Source organism: Camelina sativa, chromosome 7 (assembly GCF_030686135.1).
Source record: "Camelina sativa cultivar CO46 ecotype springtype chromosome 7, ASM3068613v1".
NCBI lineage: Eukaryota > Viridiplantae > Streptophyta > Magnoliopsida > Brassicales > Brassicaceae > Camelina > Camelina sativa.
Genome location: NC_141886.1, coordinates 7,042,126 through 7,057,768, shown reverse-complemented (window position 1 = coordinate 7,057,768; position 15,643 = coordinate 7,042,126). Strand labels below are relative to the sequence as shown.

The window sequence follows — 15,643 nt, the reverse complement described above, 5'->3', positions numbered from 1 at the left end:
TACGTCCTGTTTTGGCATGTTACATTGTCTTATTGCCAAGCTTATCTTTTATTATCTTCTAGTGATCCTTCAAGAGTGTTTTAGGTGATTAGTTGTAAATAATGTGGCCTTTCATTCAATTTATTTGCAGGAACAACGATTATATTCATATTCTAACCCTTCTTTTATAGAGTTCAATCTTCATAGATGTGCACCAAATCGAGGTTCTCAATCTTCTATATGACATTTAAAATTATGTGAATTAGACTTTTTCTTATGCTCTGGCATGTATGAACTCTTTGAAATTCTAGGTAGAGGGCAAGTGCTCCAGGCCGAGGCTATACACACGTGATTGTAAGAATAGTATGGCGAAATAGCACAACTTTACTGGTCTGGAGTGCTAGTTTTTACTTTTTTTTCCTAGATCTCTTCTGATGTTATATGTTTGAATTGGACTATTCCTTTTGTAAGCCAGAATGACACATGATTGTTCTTGGCCAATGTTTAGGTGCTACTGACTGATCCGGAAGCTGACCCACCAGGCACCATAATTGATGGGAATTTTTTTACGCGGTAATCATGTTAGACTTTGCTAATGATCTGGATATCATATCAAGGTGAATTTATTGTCTTTAATCTCAAGCTTAACTACTCTAAGAGATGTGTGCCTAATTTACTTCTGGACAATAATATTTTGGCTTGTTGTAAAATACTCACTTACTATAAATAATTTTTGGACTAGTAAAACTATTGTTGGACTTGTTGCAAATAATTTTTGGACACTAAAAGTACTCACTTGCTGCAAATAATTCTTGGACTTGTTGTAAATAATTCTTGGACTTGTTGAATACTCACTTGTTGCTTGTGAGTATGACTTACTTATTGTGTGGGAGGATTAGGCCTGCGGCCTTTAAAGGAGGTAAATATTGTGTGTGGCCTTAAACTTATTTGGAGATTCTCTCTAAGAACTCATTATGGGACCAGTGGGTCATCAGGGGTCTTGGATGTGGCGAAAGTTGCTCAAATTAAGGGAGTTAGCAAAACGGTTTCACTGTAAAGATATCAAAAATTGCCAGTCTACTTCCTTTTGGTATGATAGTTGGTCTACAATGGGACAGTTGCATGACACCTTTGGTAATAGAGGCTTTATTAATCTCGGGATCGCCAAACATGAAACTGTCTAATCTGCTATGTTACATCATCGAGTCCGGTGACATAGAGTGGACATTTTAAATGCAGTGGAATCGCAAATCACAGCTGTCAACGCTAAGCGAAAGCCTGATATAGCTGATGTGCATCTTTGGAGACACACAACTGGTCCCAAGAAAAAATTCTCAACTCGAGACACCTGGCTCCAACTGCGCTTAGCCAAACCTTTGCAAGACTGGGCAAAGGGTGTGTGGTTACCTCAGGCGACTCCAAAATTTGAGTTTATGACATGGCTTGGAATGCAAAATAGACTCTCCACGGGTGACAGAATGTTGAACTGGAATCAGACCGTCGACACCTCCTGTTCTCTCTGCTCAGCACCTTTGGAAACATGATCTCATCTTTTTTTCCAATGCCCTTACTCGCAACAGGTTTGGAGTAAGCTCACCTATGGCTTTCTTGGGGTTCACTCAACTTCCGATTGGGAGCTCATTAAGACTCTCATCTCTGACTCAACACTTGACAAACATCCCCGTTTGTTACTACGATGTTCCTTTCAGGTTACACTTCACTCCATATGGCAAGAACGAAATAACTGTATGCATGGTGAATCCCCTATCTCCGCATTCCGGCTACATCAATGGATCGACAGAACCATTCGGAACAAGCTTCAACTCATTCAAGGTTTAGGGAATAGCAGTTTTGAAGATATTCTCCTCCTCTGGTCTACCACCAGAACATAATTCTTGTATGCATTGGTCCTCACTAGAATGATTGAAAACTAGTTTTACACTTGTTGTAAAAAGGAACTGGTTTTTTCGATGATTAAAATTTTACATTTATTATAAAAAAAAAAGAGTATGACGGTATGAAAACACTAAAATATTTCGGACTTTTCAAACATGTTTATCTTTCACAATTCACGAGTACATGTTACCATTAAGATATGTATGTCACCTTTAAGATTTGTAACATGTAGAAAAATTATTTATGCAGCATTTGTTATTTTCGTTCTTGAATAAATAAATAAAAAATTGAATAAAATATAAAATTTATTCAAAAAAATATACGGTTTACAACAAGTGCAATGTTTTTGTTTAACTTTTTACATCAAAACATTTTGTTTAAAAAATTGAGAGATTAATAGACTGATGAGTTATCATGAGGCAAGCCAAGTCAACATACAAGTATCTTACTTGCCATCCCTTTGAAGTTTAATCGAGTATACCCTACTCCAAATATGTTAATCTAGGCGTCTAACCAGCTGCCATGATGTAAGAGGTGATTCACCATGTCGTCTTCCATTTATCTTCTCTCATAGTGAATGAATTGAAAGCTGAAGATCAACCTCAATAAGATTAGCCGATCATGTCCCAAAGCCATATCCAATAGCAGTGTGACAATACGGTGCCATACCGTTGTGAAACGTGTTGAAAGAAGCTTGGATGCGAGCCTAGACAAGACTTCTCTACAATAACGACACATGAAAAACATGTGATTCCGCGTTTCAACATATTCTTGACAGAAGACACACATTGTATTCGCTCCTACACTCCAACTTAACATTCTATCTCCCGTTGATAGACGGTTTTGTATTCCAAGCCAAGTGACAAAAGCATATTTAAGTGTCTCATGTGAGAACCATATACCGACCCCTTTTTGGCTTTGGTATGCGAATTGCATCCCATGTTTCCTTAGTGTTGAATGCCGTCTTATAACAGTCAATTTTTTCTTTCCAAAGCACTACATCATCAGTCGGTCCCAACCCTTGAGTACGGATACCATCAAGAATCAATTCCAGCTGATTTAATGACGTTGTTATGTGCCTTCTTCTTACGTGGAGAGGAAGTCCCATGTCAATAAAAAACATTTTTAGGAATTTGTTTTTTGGCAATTTTCATCTTTCAGAAAAAAAATATTTTTAATTATAAAATTCGAATATTTCTTAGGCATGTCAATTAGGGCCAAAGCCCGCAGCTGAAAACATTGGATTCGGACTTAAATATATATGTCCATAAAAAATCAGGGTTTTTGGGCTCAGCCCGTTCAAGCTATAGGTTTTTAGGGCTTAGCCTGATCGGGCTCAAGTCGGCCGGAAAAGCCTTTAAATAAATATAATTGTATTTTTTGGCTAACATTTTTGTTTGATTGCAATATTTGATTAATGATTTATTGTAGATAAAATTTAAAACTCTAATCTTAGTTCTCATATTTACTTAATAACCTTACTTAATACTTTTAAAATCTTTATCAGTGCTATTTTATATGAATTATATATATTTTTTATTTGGTTAAAATATAAAAATTTATTTGGTTTTAAATTTTTTATTTTAGATTAAGTTGGTTATAGTGAATATAGATGAACTATTTAAATTTTGATTGATTTCTTTTATATTGTACCTTTAAACATTGATTTTTAAGACATATAGAAATTTAATTTTTTGATCCGTAAGATAAGTCCGAAAAAGTCCGAAAAGCCTTATAACCCTGTCAAGACCGAACCGGACTTTGAAATATAGGCTCGAAAATATTTCAGACCGGGCTAGGCCGAACTCAAATATAAGCTGGCTTCATGAATTTCAGGCCGAGTCGGGCCAGACCAGCCCGATTGACACCCTACTCTAACTATTCCTACTACTCATTACTCCGATCTCGAAAGCCAACACAATCGAATTTGATGTTAATTCATGCTAATGTATTGAACATAGATTTGCTTTGAGCACTCTAATTTATTCAAAACAACAGCAGCGGAAAAATGATCTGGCTAATTAAAATCAGGATCATATCCCCAATCGAAAGACGAACCAGTACACACACTGAAAGAGGGACTGAACGACTGAAAGTGTGAGAACTTATGATCTGAACAATGAAACAATAATTTCTTTAAACTCTCTTTTGATTGATAGAAAATCTGTTTACAAGTTTGATCTAAACAAATTTCTAATCTCTCAAAACTCTCTTAAAGAAACCTCAAGCTCTCTCTAAGTTCTTAGCTCTTCTCTTTTCTTAAAGACTAAAACTTAGTAGCTAGGTTAACTTTCTCTTGTTTGTGCTAAGGCTTACAATCAGCCTTCGCACCCTATTTATAGAACTAGGCCTATGCCACACAATGGCAAACTACCTATTCTAATCCTAATAGGAATTGGACAATTTCCTTTTTTCTTTAACAATTAGGAAATTTCCCTCTTTCTTCATGTTTAAATTCCTATCGTAAACATGAAGCTCTTTGATCTTCTAGAAGCTTCTTGGACCTTTGAATCCTGTGTAAATCTTCCAGCTTTATAATTGCCGACATAAATAACTCGATACCCTGTTCTTGTACTAGTGTTGAGTCCTTCTGAAGTAGTTCATCCTCTTGTTCAAATGTTGCATCTTCAATCTCCCCTTTTTTAACTTTGTGCTTCTCAAGCATAAGGATTTTGTTGTTGGTTTAGACTTAAAACAAATAACTTTAAACCATAGTCAACCGTTCAAAAACATAAACCAAAATGATCACCGAACCATAGTCAAACATTCAAACACAATGAACCAAAATGATCGCCGAAAGTCGAAAGTTTTAACACAAAACTCCCCCAGAATCTCAGACCACTCCTTCTCCCCCTGCTTGAGAAAACAATAGTTAAAAAACATCTCAAATCATCTTGGATAGTGGATGATTCTGTATGAGCCTCTGTACTACTTCCGTAAGTCTTTGCAGAGCTTGTGCTGTATCAACCAATGCTTCATACGCCATCTCCTCATTTTCTTGACCAATCTGTGGCACTCGAATGCTACCCAACTGAATTACCTTGGATTTTGAAGAAGACCCCTCGTCGATTTGTCTTCGAACTGGCGCAGGGTCGTCATTCACACAAAGCAAGTTGTGCTTAACCGCATAAGCACGCCCAGTTCTAACATCTTTAGTGTAAAATTCAACAGCTACTTCTTCCTCTGCATCTGACCACTCAAGTGGACCTTCTTGAAACTTAAGAGTCTCAAAAATTGTCCTAGGGAAAATCCCACACCGAGTAGGATCAGTCCAATTCAGCTCCATTACTTGATCATAAATCAGTCGTCCTAGATCAAACTGGATACCCTGAACCAGCTTATACACGACTTGAGCATGTTTGACTGAAAGATGATTCCTATGTACCGACGGAACCCAATTGTAACCCGCCAACATCAAGAGAGCTGCAACTTCTCCAGGAAGATCCCTAACCATCAACCTCGACCAAGGCAACTTATCTTAGCCACTCAGAACTGCTGCGAGTTCATTCGGACTTAGCTGATCAATAGATGCATCTGCTTCTAACTCTGCTCTTGTCAACGTTTCAAGATTAAGCGCCTCATTAATAATCCTAGGAGAAAATTCATACCAATGACCTCTAACAAACACCTGAACACCATCCTTAGCTTTCTTATTCGGCAAATTGGCATAAAACTCACAATCACCTCTTTAACATACACAGAATGATCTTGTACCGAATTATGTAACCCAAGATCCATAATCTTACTAATAATACATAATTCATTAGGTTGAGAAAAATCCAATTGTCTTTTTCTGTAAACTTCCTTGAATAGAATTGTGAGTACCTTCTTTGAGCAGCTTTAGACACAAACAAATCAGACCGAAATTTTCCTTTTGCACGAACACTCTTGCCACTTGATTATGCAGATTTTGACCGCTTTGTATTAGAAGTAGACCCTTGCTTCATCTTCCTCCGTTTTACTGTGTGACGCTCAAGTTGTTCTTGCACAGAGATTTCCTCAAACTCCTCAGTGTCCGAAGTGATTTCTTTACCTTTATCCTTACCAGAAAGTTCTGTTTCTTCATCACCAATTTCTTGTGCCGATTCGTCCTTTGAGGATTCTTCATCTTCATCATCACTTGATTCGTCGATCAGATGAGGTCGATGAGGAACACCACCATCTCGATTCATCTCAGAATTTCTTCGTCCTTTCACCAACCCTCGTCGAGTCGTTCTCACCATTCTCTCCCCCTTTTTATTTTGTTTTGACACACACGATGTTAATAAACACAAGATCCCCTTTTTTTCCTTCTCATTCCTTTCGATACAACCAAAGTTCAAAAAAACGTAAACCAAAATTAAACCGTTTTTTTAATAAAACCTTATATCAAACCACTGATTTAATCAATCTTAAACCCAGAATTTTCTTGTACTCGTTCTTGACCAGCTCCAATAAGATTCACATCTCACACACACCAATTGAATTTCTGAAAGTTGAAAATCGATTAAAATCTAGAGCTTTTGTGAATATATCCGCTAGCTGATCTTCAGTATCAACATGTTCAATCAACACTTGTTTTCTTTCAACTAGTTCTCTGATAAAGTGATGTCTCACATCAATGTGCTTGGTTCTTGAGTGTTGAACTGGATTCTTAGAAATATCAATAGCACTCTTATTATCACAATATACTTGTAACACTTCTGAGTCCATACCATAATCTGCTGACATCTGCTTCATCCACAATAATTGAGTACAGCAGCTTCCCATTGCTATATATTCTGATTCAGCTGTAGTCATAGATACTGAATTATGTTTCTTGCTCAACAAAACAATGAGATTATTTCCTAAAAAGAAACATCCTCCACTGGTGCTTTTTCGATCTGTCACACTTCCTGCATAATCTGCATCACAATATCCAACTAAGACTTTATTTGATCCTTTAGAATACCAAATCCCAACATCAACAGTCCCTCTCACATACTTCATAATTCGTTTAATAGCTTCAAGATGTGATTCTTTTGGGTTCGACTGATACCTAGCACACATACCCACACTAAAACATAAATCAGGTCTACTTGCAGTAAGATATAGTAAACTACCTATCATCCCTCTGTACTGCTTGACATCCACATTCTTACCATCAATATCCTTTGACAGTTTTAATGAAGTGCTCATAGGTATTTTGGCTTCTTTACATTTATCCATTTGAAACTTCTTAAGAAGTTTTCTAGCATAGGTACTTTGTGAGATAAAGATTCCTTGATCAGATTGAGTAATCTGTAATCCAAGAAAATATTTAAGCTCTCCAACCAAACTCATCTCAAATTTTTGAGTCATACTACTCACAAAACGATCCACCAATTCCGTAGAAGTACTTCAAAAAATAATGTCATCAACATAGATTTGCACCATCGTGATATCATTTTCTTGTTCTAAAATAAACAAGGTCTTGTCTACACTTCCTCTGATATAGCTCTTCTCCATAAGAAAACTAGTTAACCTTTCATACCAAGCTCTTGGAGCTTACTTCAATCCATAAAGGGCTTTCTTTAATTTGTACACATAGTCAAGTCTAACTGAATCTTCAAACCCTTTAGGTTGTTCAAAATATACTTCTTCTTACAAAATCCCATTCAAAAATGCACTTTTGACATCTATCTGATATACCTTGAAATTCAGAATACAAGCCATTCCTAAAAACAATCTTATTGACTCAAGTCTTGCTACTGGAGCAAAAGTTTCTTCAAAGTTCACTCCCTCAATCTGCGTGTATCCTTGTGCAACCAACCTAGCCTTATTGCGTACCACAACTCCACTTTCATCAATCTTGTTTTTGAAAATCCATTTAGTCCCAATGATGTTTACATCAATTGGCCTACGAACTAGCTCCCAAACATCATTACGCTCAAATTGTTCCAATTCTTCCTCCATAGCTATAATCCAAAAATCATCCTAAACAGCTTCTACATGATTTTTTGGTTCAATCATTGACACAAAACACTCATAGAAAACTGTTTCTAGAGTTGTGAAATGACTTGTCATTTTCTTAAAATCGATCTTTACTCCTCGAGTCTTCATCTGTTCATTCAAGTCTCTAATAATATCATTAGCTGAATGATTCTTATGAACAAGCGGTATCCCTTCTGATTTTGAAACAAAAATATCTACTCCAAATTCGTCATTAAGTAATTCAGTAGCACTAACTGGTTATATCACTGTCTGAATCATCATTGTTTCCTACAGAAACTGACCTGTCGTCAAAAACCACATTCACTGATTCCATAATCAGACCTGTACGTCTGTTGTATACTCTGAATGTTGTACTACTCTCAGCATAACCAAGAAACATGCCTTCATCACTTCTGGAATCGAATTTACCAAGTTAGTCCTTGTCATTCAAAATATAGCATTTACACCCAAACACATGAAAATAACTTAGATTCGGTGTTTTGCCTTTCCATAGTTCGTATGGAGTTTTTGATGTATCTCTTCGAACATAAACTCTGTTAATTATGTAGCAAGCTATGTTAAGTGCTTCAGCCCAAAATTTCTTAGGAACTTGATTTCCATGTATCATTGCTCTTGTTATTTCCTGAAGAGTTCTATTCTTCCTTTCTACTACACCATTTTGTTGAGGAGTTCTTTGAGCTGAAAATTGATGTGAAATCCCATGTTGTTCACAAAATTCTTTCATAGACTCGTTTTGGAATTCTCCTCCATGGTCACTTCGGATCCTTTTGATTCCACCCCTTTCATTGAGCAACTTTAGAGCAAAAATCTTGAAGCTATCAACTGTATCTGATTTTTCTCGAATAAAGCGAACCCAAGTATATCTAGAAAAATCATCCACTAACACAAACACAGACTTCTTCCCAGCTAAGCTTTCAACTTGCATTGGTCCCATTAAGTCCATGTGAACCAGATCTAAAACTGAATTTGACTGAACTTCAGGTACCTTCTTGTGCTGAATCTTGACTTGCTTTTCCTGATTACATGGTCCACACACCATATTGTCTTCACCTTTAAGCTTAGGTACCCCTCGTATTATCTCTTTATTCACAAGAGTAGTAAAATTTCTTGTATTCATATGACCAAGTCGTTGATGCCAGAGATCAATATTCCCTTGAGCACTGTAGCATTTGATTGAATGTTTTTCCCACATGTAACAATTATTTCCAGATCTCACACCATATAACTTGACATTACCCGATTCATCCAATGCTTTGCAATCAACCTTTGTAAATAAGACTGACAATCCTTCATCACAGAGTTGACTAATACTTATCAGGTTGGCACGCAATCCCTGAACTAGATAGACATTCACAAGCTGTGGAAGCTTTGTATCACGTGTTGTACCTTTGCCTTGTATGAAACCATGACTTCTATCTCCAAAAGTTATTGTACCTCCTTTCAGTTTCTTAATAGTCTGTAGATTACTCTTGGTTCTAGTCATATGTCTTGAACAACCGCTATCAAAAAACCAAGGCTCTGCGTCTTTTTGTTCTTCAGTAATCAAAGCCATATTACATCTTGGTTTCGTTTCTTCTTGTACTTTTGTAATCATGGCCATATTGCATCTAAACCCTGATCCAGAAGCTACCATTGATCCTGATTGATATATGTCAGCTTTCTTCATCCAGACTTGTCTTCTAATTCCATTCCAGAAGAATCTTCCTTGTTGCTTTAAGGTACAGACATTTTGCCAAAATTTGTAGCAAAACCGTTTGTAGTGACCAATTTTCCCACAAAAATAACAACTCAAAGATCCAGTAGATGTCTCCTTCTCAGACTGATAGACTCTAGCAGATACAAATTTCGTTGTCTGTGATTTAGCTCCCTTGTTCTCGTTAAAGCATAATCCTCTATGAGTCTTCTCAGTTCTCCCATAGCTCAAAATCTTGTCAAGTTGCTTTGTTCCTGCAAACATATGAATCTTGCTATGCTGTTGATCTAATTTAGATTGTAGTTCTGCGGATTTTTCCTTTTCGTTAAGTAGCTTTTCTTCAAGCTTGTCTGCTTTTGCCGATAAAACCAACTTCTCTTTCATCAGATCTAGTGAATCTTTAGCTAGCTTTTTCTCATCCACCAATTCATTCTGTAACGACATAACAAGTGCTTCTAAATGAAGTTTTTCTTTTATCAATCCTTGATTTTCCTTTCCTAGAAAAATAAGTGTATTTCGCACTTCTTTGTAACTCTGAACAATGTCAAGAACTTCTTCTCCTTCTGATTTTGAATCAGTTACCTCTTCCCCATTCTCAAATTCAGTGATTCCCACCATTGCTACTAAATTAATGAGCTCTTCTTCGCTGCTACTATCACTATCTGATTCATTCTCAATGCTAATCATAGACTTTTCTTTCTTAGCTTTAGAGTTACTCACACACTCATCATGTGTGTGTCCAGTCCCTTTACAAATTGTGCACTTGGCATCTCGCAACTTGATTGTTGGGCATTCTCGAATAAAATGACCATATCCCTTACATTCATGACACTGCATATCAGCCTTTTTGTCTTCACTTGTCTTCTTGAATGAGTTACTCTTCTTTTGACCTTGACCTTGTTCTATCCTTCTTAAGGCTCGATCAAATTTTCTTACCAACAAGCTCACAACATCTTCTTCTCCTCGATCAATTATGTCTTTGCAAACTGCTAGAGCTATTCCTTTTGGTTTCTTAATTCCATTAAGTTCCATCTCGTGTGCCTGTAGTATTCCGACCACTTCACCATAACTGAGATTGTCTAAGTCTTGAGAGACAGTTAAAGCTGTCTTGTATCCCATGAACCTTGATGGAAGACACCTTAAAAACTTTTTGACTAACTTCTGATCCTTATAAGTCTTTCCAAGAGTCAAGGCTTCTTGCGCTAGAGCACTCAACTTTGAACTGAAGTCTGAAATCGAATCATGCTCCTCCATCCTTAGATTCTTGAATCTAGAGGCCAACATATCCTTTCTTGAATTTTGCACTTTTGTTGTGCCTTCATAATGGGTTTGAAGGATATCCCATGCTTCTTTAGCAGTTTCACATCCCTGAATCAATTCGAACTGTTTTCTCCCAACACTGCAATGAATAGCACTTAACGCTCTTGAGTTGTACTTTGATCTCTTTTGTTCTTCATCAGTCCAGTCTGCCTCGGGTTTGGGAATTCGCTTGCCTGATTCATCCTTGATCGTTGGTTCCTCCCACTTTTCCAGAACAGTTTTCCAAGCAAGACGATCAATACCTCCTATGATGGATTTGATCCTTGACTTCCAAAACCCATAGTTTCCATCATCCAAGATAACTTTGTTGTTGTTGATCAGATCTTCGTAGCTCTTCATCTTCTCCGCAGAATCTCACATGTAGTAATCTGAACAAGTGTTTGCTCTGATACCAATTGAAAGTGTGAGAACTTATGATCTGAACAATGAAACAATGATTTCTTTAAACTCTCTTTTGATTGATATAAAATCTGTTTACAAGTTTGTTCTAAACAATTTTCTAATCTCTCAAAACTCTCTTAAAGAAACCTCAAGCTCTCTCTAAGTTCTTAGCTTTTCTCTTTTCTTAAAGACTAAAACTTAGTAGCTAGGTTAACTTTCTCTTGTTTGTGCTAAGGCTTACAATCAGCCTTCGCACCCTATTTATAGAACTAGGCCTATGTCACACAATGACAAACTACCTATTCTAATCCTAATAGGAATTGGACAATTTCCTTTTTTCTTTAACAATTAGGAAATTTCTCTCTTTCTTCATATTTACGTTTTTATCGTAAACATGAAGCTCTTTGATCTTCTAGAACCTTCTTGGGCCTTCTAATCATGTGTAAATCTTCCAGCTTTATAATTCCCGACATAAATAACTCGATACTCTGTTCTTGTACTAATGTTGAGTCCTTCTGAAGTAGTTCATCTTCTTGTTCAAATGTTGCATTTTCAACGACCCCGTTCATATATATTCTGGATGTTGTTAATGCAAATGTTTTTATATATATTATTGTCAGTTTTTTTATAATGATGGTATATTGTTAGTTTTACAAGCGAGATCGCTTAAATTAACCGAAATAACAAAAGTTATGGATCAAGCTTCAAAGATTTCTAATAAACACAAAACATTATAACAGTGATACCAGTAATCTCATTTCTTTTATAATGATGATTTGTTAGTTTTAATGTTTCTGTGTTTATAAGTTTTCTATACTAAATTTGGATTTAATTTGAAATATGACTCATATACTATTGGGCCATCATCTTCGTTATTGTAGTTTCACAAATAATCATATGAAAGAAAACCCCACAAAAATACTCTTACATGTTTGTTCAAAAAAAAAACATGTTTCTTTGAACTCTGGATTCTTTTCGTATATTCGAAGTCATGTTCGAAAACAAAAGATTACGTGTATTGTTTACTAGTATATTATTCTGGAATTCATTATACATAAATGAAGTGAAAATGGTGGGGCTTCGCGTTAAGAGTTAAGACCCACCAGCCGACCTGACCATGTCCTACTCAGCTTACACATGTTTCCATGTGACCTCACCACTTCTTTTAATCCCATTTTATTTTCTTCTTTTTTCTTATGAAAATAGTAAATACTGTAATAAAATTGCCCTCTCGTACAAAAAAAAAGGAGTTAATATATTTTTGTAAACATATAAGTTGTATTTTTTGTTCCTTATACTGAAGATAGTACTATGCTTTCATCATCTCACTCCAACATCTGAAATACAATATCTCTCTTTTCCATGCTCGTGTTACATTGTTTACAAATTGACACGTAATAATATTTAAAGGAAAAAGATCGATTGGCTAAACCATTTACACTACGTCAAGTCCATTTCAACACTATATGAACTTTAAACAATTTGAAAAAACTTTTAAAACTTTAAAGTTCTGTCATGTCCTGTAAAATATGTTTAGTTACAAATTCAAGTACGGTTAGTCTGGTTGATTAGAAACCTTCAATTTGAGCACACACCAAAGAAATGTTATTTTTGTTAAACTTATTTCACGAACGTTTTGGAACTTGTTTTTCTTGTTCTCAAAAGTTTTAATATACATTTTAAAGATTGGGATTCTAATAAACAACACAAAGACATAATAACAGTAATATCAGTAATCTACCAATTGTATAATACTTTATATGGATACAAGTAGGATTAGAAAGTGTCGTGCAACGGATCTGAAGATAACATGTGAGCTTAGTTTTGACTTAACTGTTGCACAACGTTTGACCTATCATAAGAATTTCCCATTGGTCAAAGAATCTCTGAAGTCTCAAAAAAAGAAGAAGTTCTGAAGTAAAATTATTTTCAGTGCCCCTTTCTTTTTTAGTAATTTAAGGACAATCTCACATGACCTTTTTTCCATGTAACACACAATTATTCAATTCTTTTTACTTTTCGTTCCACTGGTTCATATTATTCAATAAACGACTAACGAGTCCATGTTACTCCGGTAAACAAAAACAATTAAATGCACATTTTTATGGTTTTGTTTAATGCTTTGATTAAAATATAAATTTTGGTGATCATTATGTCATTATGTGGATCCAAGAGGGAGAATCTACTATCGAAGATGGATATTGAGCCTCACGGTCACAGAGGGAAAATATAAAAATAAAATTAAAAAAAACAATGACATGAATAATTAAATAGATTAGTTTTGGTGTTACTTCAAATTTTAAATCTTAGATAACTATTAGGTTCAGTCTCATTAGTGTTAAAATTCGTATGATCGTCAGCGTCATATGATCTGTAAATAATAATGTGGTCAAACCAAAGGTAAAGTTCCTGACAAAATACATTAAAATAAATTAATTGAGAAATTTGAAATGTTTGACCAGTCAAATAAACCATTAAACTACAGTTTAAGATAATGAAGTGGAAACATAAGTGACCAGTGTGTGCGTTATTAACGTACATATTTGTGCATTGATCGATATTGTTGCTTTTTGTTTCGACGACAACAAACTTGCTTAATGTATATATAAGCTTCCAACAAATTATTTCTATATTTGGGTTTGCGAAAACTCACATGGCGAGGTCAGCGTTGTGAATCAGTGAGATGATGTTTCTGCCTTTGTAAACCATTACTCTGTGAAGATCTATTGCTTGTTTGCCCAAAAAAAAAAAAAACCGGACTAATCATTAATTTTAAAATCAAATCCACTTTTTATACTTCATAAAATTTTAACTAATTTAATTATTATGACTATGAGAAAGACACTTTTTAATGTTTTTGTGAGGACTTTATAGAATTCAAGTCATATAACAAATTAAACAAAACTTTCGAAAGTTTTGTTAGACCTCCTTATCGTCTCTCATCTTAATTAAGACATTGTATAGCTTAAATTTTTTTTCATATGCTAGCTCTTCCTGTTTGTATTCTACCTTTGAAACTCTTTTTATGAATTTTTGCTTTTTGGTGTAGGATATTTTAAAATGATGTAATATGTTAATGTGAAACTTTATGTTAGTTTTGATTTTTTGCAAGAGGTTTTATACAATAGAGTACAAGGTTTAAAACCATATGATTACAATAAAATTACTACTAAAAATTTAAATCGATTTGACACAAATAATTAGAAGCAAAATAAATTGAAAACATTTGTTGCTATTTTGTTACAGAGATTTAGTGGCATTTTTTGTGTCTACTTTTTACAATATAGATCGTTTCTTGTTGTAGTTTAGAACTTACAGAGTATGGGTAGTTCTTTGTAACTATTAGCGATAACTTATTTTGTGGACATTTATAACAATTTGTCACAATTATACTGAGAAAAAATTGAAGCAAATTGACACTGTTTTATTTGTCGCAAATTTGTTATGATTTGCTACAAATATAGGGCTGGGCATTTGGGTAACCCGTTCCGGTTTGGGTAATATCCATTCGGGTTCGGGTAAACGGGTTTAGAAATATAGAACCCATTGGGTATTTTTAGATATATGGGTTCGGTTCAGTTTGGGTACTATCGGGTTCAGATCGGTTTGGATTACAAATTTTAGAACCCGATTAGTACCCGAACTACCGGGTACCCAAAAAAATATAATTAAATTTATATAAATTTAGTTAAATTTTGACTTATGTGACAAAATATTTTAGATATTTTGATTATTTTTGATATTAAGGTATAAAACTAAATGAAATATTCATAATTATAATCATAATTTTGGGGTAATTGCATTATATTAATGATAAATATTATAAATATGTTTATATGTTCGGGTTTATGGGTACCCAAACAGGTACCGAGTATTACCCGACCCTAACCCGAACCCACAGGTAATTGAAAATAGAACCCAATAGGGTTTTATAGACAAACCCGTACCCAATCCGAACCCGATTTTTCGGGTCAAGTTCTGGGTTGGGTATTCGGGTACGGTTTTTATGCTCAGGTCTAGCTACAACGCTTAATTTGCTTCAATCGTATAGGCGCAAATATTTTTTCGAAACTAATTTGTAGCAAACATATATTTGTGACGAAAATATGTAAATAGCTACAAAATTTTTGGTAACTATACAAACCAAATTTCGTAGTGTTCGGTTTGGTTTAGAACTTAGAAGTTATTATCAGAGTTTTACAACTTTTTTAATACTTTTCTATTTCTACAAAAATAATGAAAAGTAAATGTTTCCAAAATACACAAGTTTGTAGGTTCATCTTATTTTTTATGTGGTAATTTTACTGAATTTATTTTCATAAACGCAATACAAAAACAACTAGTTTGAAACAATCAATATCATAATATCTTTTAATATTGATATATGCAAAAAAAAAACTTTTTTTTATATAAAAAAGCATG

The 15,643-nt window shown here is 34.8% G+C and overlaps 2 protein-coding genes across 2 annotated transcripts; one reads left to right on the top strand and one right to left on the bottom strand.

Annotated features, from left to right (window-relative positions):
• Window positions 1–953: 953 nt before the first annotated feature.
• Window positions 954–1,871, top strand: LOC147940981 (uncharacterized). Its single transcript, XM_087458338.1, has 3 exons — window positions 954–1,113; window positions 1,219–1,391; window positions 1,560–1,871. The coding sequence occupies exons 1-3, from the start codon at window positions 954–956 to the stop codon at window positions 1,869–1,871; spliced, it is 645 nt and encodes a 214-aa protein (XP_087314464.1).
• A 6,185-nt stretch (window positions 1,872–8,056) lies between these two features.
• On the bottom strand, window positions 8,057–11,179 carry LOC104704403 (uncharacterized). Its single transcript, XM_010420500.2, has 2 exons — window positions 8,280–11,179; window positions 8,057–8,219 (listed from the first exon to the last, which is right to left on the bottom strand). Exons 1-2 carry the CDS (start codon window positions 11,177–11,179, stop codon window positions 8,057–8,059), a joined length of 3,063 nt encoding a protein of 1,020 aa, XP_010418802.2.
• Window positions 11,180–15,643: the final 4,464 nt, after the last annotated feature.

Coding starts and splice junctions, on each gene's coding strand:
- LOC147940981 (XM_087458338.1), top strand. CDS start 954: ATGGGACCAGTGGGTCATCAGGGGTCTTGGATGTGGCGAAAGTTGCTC. Junction 1,114..1,218: donor ACAGTTGCATGACACCTTTG/GTAATAGAGGCT, acceptor TTTTAAATGCAG/TGGAATCGCAAATCACAGCT. Junction 1,392..1,559: donor AGGGTGTGTGGTTACCTCAG/GCGACTCCAAAA, acceptor TACTCGCAACAG/GTTTGGAGTAAGCTCACCTA.
- LOC104704403 (XM_010420500.2), bottom strand. CDS start 11,179: ATGAAGAGCTACGAAGATCTGATCAACAACAACAAAGTTATCTTGGAT. Junction 8,220..8,279: donor AATCTAAGTTATTTTCATGT/GTTTGGGTGTAA, acceptor ATTCGATTCCAG/AAGTGATGAAGGCATGTTTC.